The 7577-nt window shown below is 39.4% G+C and overlaps 1 protein-coding gene across 1 annotated transcript; it reads left to right on the forward strand.

Annotated features, from left to right (window-relative positions):
• Nucleotides 1–826: 826 nt before the first annotated feature.
• On the forward strand, nucleotides 827–6757 carry LOC130815644 (uncharacterized). The gene is made up of 10 exons (XM_057682133.1): nucleotides 827–1081; nucleotides 1532–1742; nucleotides 1858–1942; nucleotides 2236–2298; nucleotides 2380–2433; nucleotides 2527–2736; nucleotides 2965–3880; nucleotides 4655–4773; nucleotides 4882–4954; nucleotides 6695–6757. The coding sequence occupies exons 1-10, from the start codon at nucleotides 827–829 to the stop codon at nucleotides 6755–6757; spliced, it is 2049 nt and encodes a 682-aa protein (XP_057538116.1).
• The last annotated feature ends 820 nt before the right edge of the window (nucleotides 6758–7577 follow it).

A 7577-nucleotide genomic window follows, 5' to 3' on the forward strand; every position in this document is an offset into this window, starting at 1 on the left:
AGAGAGCGGGTCCTTCCGGATTCCCCACTGGTGGAAACCGAGGCTCAGACAGAGAGTGGTATTGAGATGTGGGAGCCTAGTCGTGAACCGCCTATTTATATAGAAATTTCCAGCGATGATGATGAGAGAGAGAACTGGGGATCGCATTACGACTTATATGGCTTTGAGGTTGGGTTTGATAGGGGGTGGTCTGATGAGGAAGATCCTGAGGAAGAGGTAGAAGATTTACAATTAAGCAGCCCTAGAGATAGTGGTAGTGAATCAGAAGAATCGTATTCGGATTCCAGCTCTGATTCTGGAGAAGACGGGGAAGATGAGGACTTCGATATAGCAAGTTACGATGAGGGTGCTGACACTTGGGATGCTTGGCGCTAGATGTTCTATTCCTTTTGTTTTGTTTTCGCATCTTTCCTTGAGTTATTTTTCTTTTTAGTTGTATCTTTTTAATCAAATAAACGATAAGGAAATAATGTAAACTCTTGTATGAGACAACTTTTGATGTATCAGCAGATATCTATAAAATATTGAGGTGTGTTTGCTGTTTCTTTTGGTGTTGTAAGTTCGTGTATTATACATGTAATTCTCCTTTTGTAAGCAATTCAACTCAAAAAAAAAAAAAAAAATAATAATAATAATATTAATAACAATAACAGTAAAAATAACGAATAATGAAAATAACAATACCTATATATAAATGTATATATATTTAGGGATAAACAAACAAGTAAGTGACTGTTAGGTTTACCCAGCAAACCTTGTTCTTTCTCCAAAGGTTATGAATCTTAGGACTTTCTTTTGATTTGTACCTTTCTTTCGCTTGCAGAAGATGCCTCCAATTTCTAGGAAGAGACTGTCTCGAAGTGATGCTAACCGTACGATAAGAAATCTGGTGAAAGCGTTAACAAATGTAAATGCACCCCGAGAGAAGTCTTTGTCGGAGTTAGCCTCTGAAATGAGCAAAAGGATTAGTCAGAGCAAACCCTCGACCTTTGATGGTAAGGGAGAACCGTCAGAACTGGAACTTTGGTTAAGAGAATTTGACAAACTTTTCGATGTCGTTGAGTGCCCAGAAGAATTAAAAGTCAATCAAGCTGCCTTTTATTTGGTGGGGGAAGCCGACTACTGGTGGGCAAACAGTAGATCGGGATTATTAGAGCAAGCTGAGGGAGACTTTGATTGGGATTTGTTCAAAAGAGCTATGCGAGAGAAATTTTATCCGCTGCATGTTAGAAAGGATAAATCGAACGAGTTTGCGCGATTGGAAATGGGTAGTATGACGGTAGACGAATATTATCACAAATTTATGGAATACCTCAAGTATTGTCCTGATGATGTACCCACTGAGGAGAAAAAGATGCAACGTTTTGAGCTAGGTTTATCTTTCGATATTCAAAAGCATATTGAGAGTGACCGATATTACACACTGGAGCAGATGTATAAGCGAGCGTCACAAATAGGGAATATTTTGAGGAAAGAAAAGGAAAAAGAGAAGGGTAATGTCCCTGAGAAAAGGAAAGAAGTTTCTGGCCAGGCTTTGGAGAATGTGTCGGGCTTCTATCAGAAGAAAGCAAGGAATTTTGGAAATTTTCAGGGAGGCGGGTCTAGTTCGAATTCAGGAATTAGGAACAACGTGAAGCTTACTAAGCCATTATTGGACAGAGATGGCAATGAGAGGAAGTATTTCTGTAAGAGGTGCAAGAAAAATCATCCGGCAAAGGATTGTGAAGGAAATCTGATCGAATGTAACTTTTGCCACAAAAGAGGGCATAGAGAGTTTGAATGCTACATAAAGAAAGGGGGGAGAAGTCAACATCCGAGTGGTCAAAACCGGCAACAAAATTTAAACAACGCTGGTAGTCAAGCCAGTCAACAGCACGGGAATGGAAATCGTGGTAATGCTGATCAGAGATTCCAGCGACCTTTTTATGGCGGGCAAGGCCGGGTAGATGGAAATCGAGTAGAAGGGTCAGGAATGCAGCGCGGGGGAAATCACGTGGGAGGAAATAATGTACAGCCGGCGAGCGGAAGGGTATCTGCGGTCAGTGCAAGAGAAGCTGACCAGGCAACAGATGTGGTTACAGGTACGTTCGCCATTCATTCTATAGCTGTGAATGTATTGTTTGATTCGGGAGCTACATGCTCATTTCTTGCAAAGAGTAAGGTGAATGAGTTGAATTTGGAGACCTTTGAAAAAGTTTCTTATACGGTGGCTGTACCATCGGGAAAATTGTACAGTTGTGAAAAACTGTATAGGGATGTACCCTTAAGGATAGGAAAGGTTGTCTTTCCTAGCGACTTGTATGTGTTAGATATGGAAGGTTTAGAAGTAATTTTGGGGATGGATTGGCTGGGAAGGTATAAGGCCACTATTGAATGCAGAGAGCAGAGAGTTTTGTTGGAAGGACCAAGAGGTGAAAGCGTTAGATACAGGAAGTTTCCCAAGGGACCCAGGACGAATTTGGTGTCGACCTTAGAGTTGCAAAGGCTTGTGAGGCAAGGACACCCTTTGTATTTATGTCATATCAGCCAGGGGGATAAGAAAGAGGGGAATCCCCAGGATATTGCTGTGGTGAATGAATTTTTGGATGTTTTTCCTGACGAGATTCCCGGAATGCCACCACAACGGGAAATTGATTTCACGATCGACTTGGTACCGGGGACTGGACCGGTTTCTAAGGCCCCTTATCGTATGGCTCCAAAGGAGATGGAGGAATTGAAGTCTCAACTTGAAGAATTGTTGGATAAAGGTTATATTCGACCTAGTGTTTCACCTTGGGGCGCTCCAGTTCTGTTTGTGAGAAAGAAAGATGGTAGTTTAAGGTTATGCATTGATTACAGAGAGTTAAACAAGGTAACAGTTAAGAATAAATACCCGTTGCCCCGGATAGATGATTTGTTTGATCAATTGAGAGGAGCCGAGATCTTTTCGAAGATTGACTTAAGATCAGGTTATCATCAGCTAAGAATAGCTGAAGGGGATATACATAAAACCGCTTTCAGAACACGATATGGGCATTATGAGTTCACAGTGATGCCGTTTGGGTTGACAAATGCTCCAGCCGCGTTCATGTGCTTAATGAACCAAGTGTTTAGTGCATACTTGGATAAATTCGTCGTTATCTTTATCGATGATATATTGGTCTATTCGAAAGACCGAGAAGAACATCAGGAACATCTACGATTTGTCCTGCAAACCCTGCGAGAAAATAAGTTGTACGCGAAGTTGTCAAAGTGTGAATTTTGGTTGGATAAGGTATCGTTTTTGGGTCATTTTGTCTCTAAGGAAGGTATTTCGGTGGATCCGGTAAAGGTGGAGGCAGTTCGAAGTTGGCCGTCACCTAAGAACGTCACCGAGGTACGAAGTTTCCTAGGTTTGGCCGGGTATTACCGTCGTTTTGTTAAGGATTTCTCGCGTATTGCTCGGCCCATGACCTCGTTAATGAAGAAAGAGAAGAAGTTCGAATGGACGGATGAATGTGAACAGGCCTTCATGACTTTGAAGGAAAGGTTAACTACGGCCCCTGTTCTTACTCTACCTGACCCTAAGTTGGATTATACTGTTTACAGTGACGCATCAAAGAAAGGGTTGGGTTGTGTTCTGATGCAGGACCGTAAGGTGATTGCTTATGCATCACGACAACTGAAGGTACATGAAGTTAATTATCCGACCCATGATCTGGAATTAGCCGCTATAGTTTTCGCTCTCAAGATATGGCGGCATTACTTGTATGGCGTTAAGTGTAGGATTTACACTGATCATCAGAGTCTGAAATATCTCTATACACAACCTGACTTAAACATGCGACAACGTCGGTGGTTAGAGTTGATGACAGATTATGATCTGGAGTTCGTATATCATGAGGGGCGGGCGAATTTGGTGGCCGATGCTTTAAGTAGGAAGTCTAGTCACTCGCTGTCTGCCTTGGACGGAGTAGAAGAGTTGCATCGGGATTTTGCTAGGCTGAACTTGGAAGTAGTACGTAAAGGCGAACTACAAGGATGTTTGAATGCCTTGGCTATACGACCTTCGTTCTTTGAGGAAATTTTGAATTCTCAGGATAAAGACCCGAAACTCTTGAAATTAAAGGACCAAGCACGGGAAGGAACATCAGAGGGATTCCTTGTCCATGAAGACGGAAGCTTGAGGTTCAAGGGTCGTTGGTGTTTACCGACAGGGGAGGAATCTTTGAAGGAACGTATCCTGGATAAAGCTCATTGTACGAAGTTTTCAGTCCATCCGGGTGGTGACAAGATGTACCAAGACCTCAAGTTAATGTTTTGGTGGTCTGGGATGAAGAGGGATATTGCAGAATATGTCTCACGCTGTCTGACATGTCAGAAGGTTAAAAGCGAGCACAAGAGACCAGGAGGGTTATTGCAACTGTTAGAGATACCAGTGTGGAAGTGGGATGATATCTCTATGGATTTCGTTGTGGGTTTACCTCGAACGAAAGCAGGTAACGATGCACTATGGGTTATAGTTGATCGTTTGACTAAATCGGCACGTTTCATCCCTATGAATTGTCGCTGGGAGATGGAACAATTGGCACGAGCCTACATTAAGTATGTTGTACGATTCCACGGTGTACCCCGTACTATTGTGTCAGATAGAGACACACGATATCTGTCACAGTTTTGGCAAACCTTGCAACAGGCCATGGGTACAACGTTGCTCTATAGTACATCGTTTCATCCGCAGACGGATGGACAGACAGAACGAACGAATCAGGTATTGGAGGATATGTTACGTGCTATTGCCATGGAGTGGCAAGGGTCATGGGATGAACATTTGGATCTAGTTGAGTTTTCTTATAACAACAGTTATCAAGCTTCTATACAGATGGCTCCATTCGAGGCTTTGTATGGGCGTCGTTGTCGTAGTCCGGTTTATTGGGACGATTTTACTGAAGCGGTGACCTTAGGACCTGAATTGTTGTTTCAGATGAGTGAGAAGGTACGATTGATAAGGGATCGTTTGAAAGCGGCACAGGATCGCCAAAAGTCGTATGCTGATTTGAAACGACGGCCAGAGGAGTTCAACGTGGGAGAACAGGTATTACTTCGCGTATCACCCATGCGCGGAGTAGTACGTTTTGGTGCTCGGGGAAAGTTGAGCCCTCGGTTCATTGGGCCATATGAAGTTTTGGAACGTGTGGGTAAAGTGGCTTATCGGTTAGCTCTTCCAAACTCTTTAGAAAAGGTACATGATGTATTTCATGTGTCTCAGTTAAAGCGGTATCATGCCGCAGCCACTCATGTATTAGACCCTGAACCTTTAGATTTGGATGCATCTTTGTCGTACCCTGAACAACCGGTCGAATCTTGGATAAAAAGGTCCGTAGCACTCGACGGAAGGATATAATTATGGTAAAAGTCCTGTGGTCAAATCACGAGCATGAAGCGGCTACTTGGGAAACAGAAGACGCTATGCGAGAAAAGTACCCACACCTTTTTCAGGTTAGTAGCGTTACGGGGACGTAACTTCTTAAGGGGGGTAGAGGGCGATAGGAATTTCGCGCGAGGAATGTTAAATCTTTGTTTTGGTAGTCGTGTTTTACTCATGAGTTATGATGTGGAGTTAATTGTGATAGCATGTATGTTCTATGTTTTCCGTTGTCACATAAGTTACGAGGACGTAACTTCTTTTAAGGGGGGTAGTCTGTAACACCCCGTAATTTATCGGGTTTAAGAAATAATATAATAAAATAAAATAAATACGTATTATTAAATTATATTATTCCACATAGATAATTTTAAGAAATAAAGTGAGTTAAATTTTAACGGTAACGAGTTTTATCGCGTACGAGGCTATCGCGTAACGGTTCTTTCTATTTTAACAATAATATAATAATGACTTAATTAATTAATTAAATTAAATAAAAAAAATAAATAAAAATTGAGAGGGGAGTGAAGGGGTGGCCGGTTGTGGTGAGGAGGAATGGGAGGAGTTTGTAACTCCTCTCATAAGTGAGTATTATGGCACATTAAGCTCACCTCTTAAGTGCCTATTAATCCTTAAGCATCATTTGAGTTTCCTCACTTTTCCTAAGCTTTCAAAGTGAACAAAATTCAGAAAAATTTCCTCTTTTCTTGCTCTTGTTTCGGTATTCAAGAAAAAAAAAAAAAAACTTTGTTCAATCCAATCTTCAAATCAAAGGGTAAGTAAGTTGAGTTGTTATTTATAAATTTTATTTATAAGAAATTCTAGTATGAGATTATATAATATTTCTTTCAATATGATGATATCCTATGACTTATTAGGAGGATTGAGTATTTTATATAAGTTTTCTTTAATAATCCTTTGATGAAATTGATTTGTTAAAAGGGTTAAATCATATTTCTGTTATGCAAAATTTTCCTTGATTTACATTCTTTAACAAAGTTTAAATTTGTTATAAGAATAAAGTCTATTCAAATGTTAAATTGAATTTATTTTACGATTTATATTTCTCTAACAAGATTTTAGTTTGTTAGATGAAATTTTAAGTGTATGGATTAAGTGATGTAAGTATCCATGAGTTTACAAATCCTTTAACAAAATTTGATTTGTTTAAAGGATTGTCCTTATATATATATGTTCGGTTTAAAATAAAAAAAATGTTGGTTTATGATTCTCTACAAAATTTAAATTTGATAAGAGGATCAAATATTTAATTTACTTATCATGGTTATGAAATTTTAAATGTTCTTGAAGATCTTGAGGATGAGTATGACTAAAGTTGTTAGTTTATGTTTTGATGATGGTTTAGATCGTTGATGGGATTCGATGTATTGTTAGATGTGTGGAAATATCAAGTGGATTGTGTGATAGGAGATTTGGTTTTATTTGTTTTATCTTAGTAAAATGTAAATTCGATTTTTGGTTAGGTGTATTTTGGTATGGAGATTTAAAAAGGATTAAATAATTTAAATAGAAAAAAATATATATAAAATAAAAATAATTTAAGTAGAAGGAGTTTCGGACAGCAGCTGCTGCCTCGGTAGTGGCGCCCCGATCCGAGTGTTGGGTGTGTTTCGTTGTTGTTTTATCTAATCGATGCGCTTTAAAACTCGTTAAAACGCTTAAAATAATTAAAAATAGTAATCGGATGCTAGAAATTATGAAAATTGGTACCCAAGGTAATTGATGCGTTCCGGACGCAGCGGTGAAGTCGGATTTTTAATTTGAATTTTCTAAACTGTCCGATTTGGCCATAAAAGTTTCTGGTCAGAATGGGAATTTTGGAGCAATCATGAGTTGGATGAAAACATTTGAAATTATCAAGTTTTTGTGATATTTTAGTAGTATGGAGTGGATTGTGTGTGTAAACCCGTTATTAAACGTGGTCGTTCTGTGTGTTTGTTAATTAGGACCTCGATTCATAAGAGGGTGAAATTCCTGTCGTGCTTAAACGTCGTTTGGATTTGCAGTGTTTAAAGGTACACGCTTAGACCATACTGTTTATATGGTTGTGCAAGTAATGTTGTTTTATTCCTAATCAAGGCATTGTAATCACATAAGGATTGGACACCTCAAATAATATGAAATAATTATGTCGAAATTGAGAATCTATGGATATGTTACCCAAAAGGGTTAA

The sequence above is a fragment of the Amaranthus tricolor genome, chromosome 6 (assembly GCF_026212465.1).
Source record: "Amaranthus tricolor cultivar Red isolate AtriRed21 chromosome 6, ASM2621246v1, whole genome shotgun sequence".
NCBI lineage: Eukaryota > Viridiplantae > Streptophyta > Magnoliopsida > Caryophyllales > Amaranthaceae > Amaranthus > Amaranthus tricolor.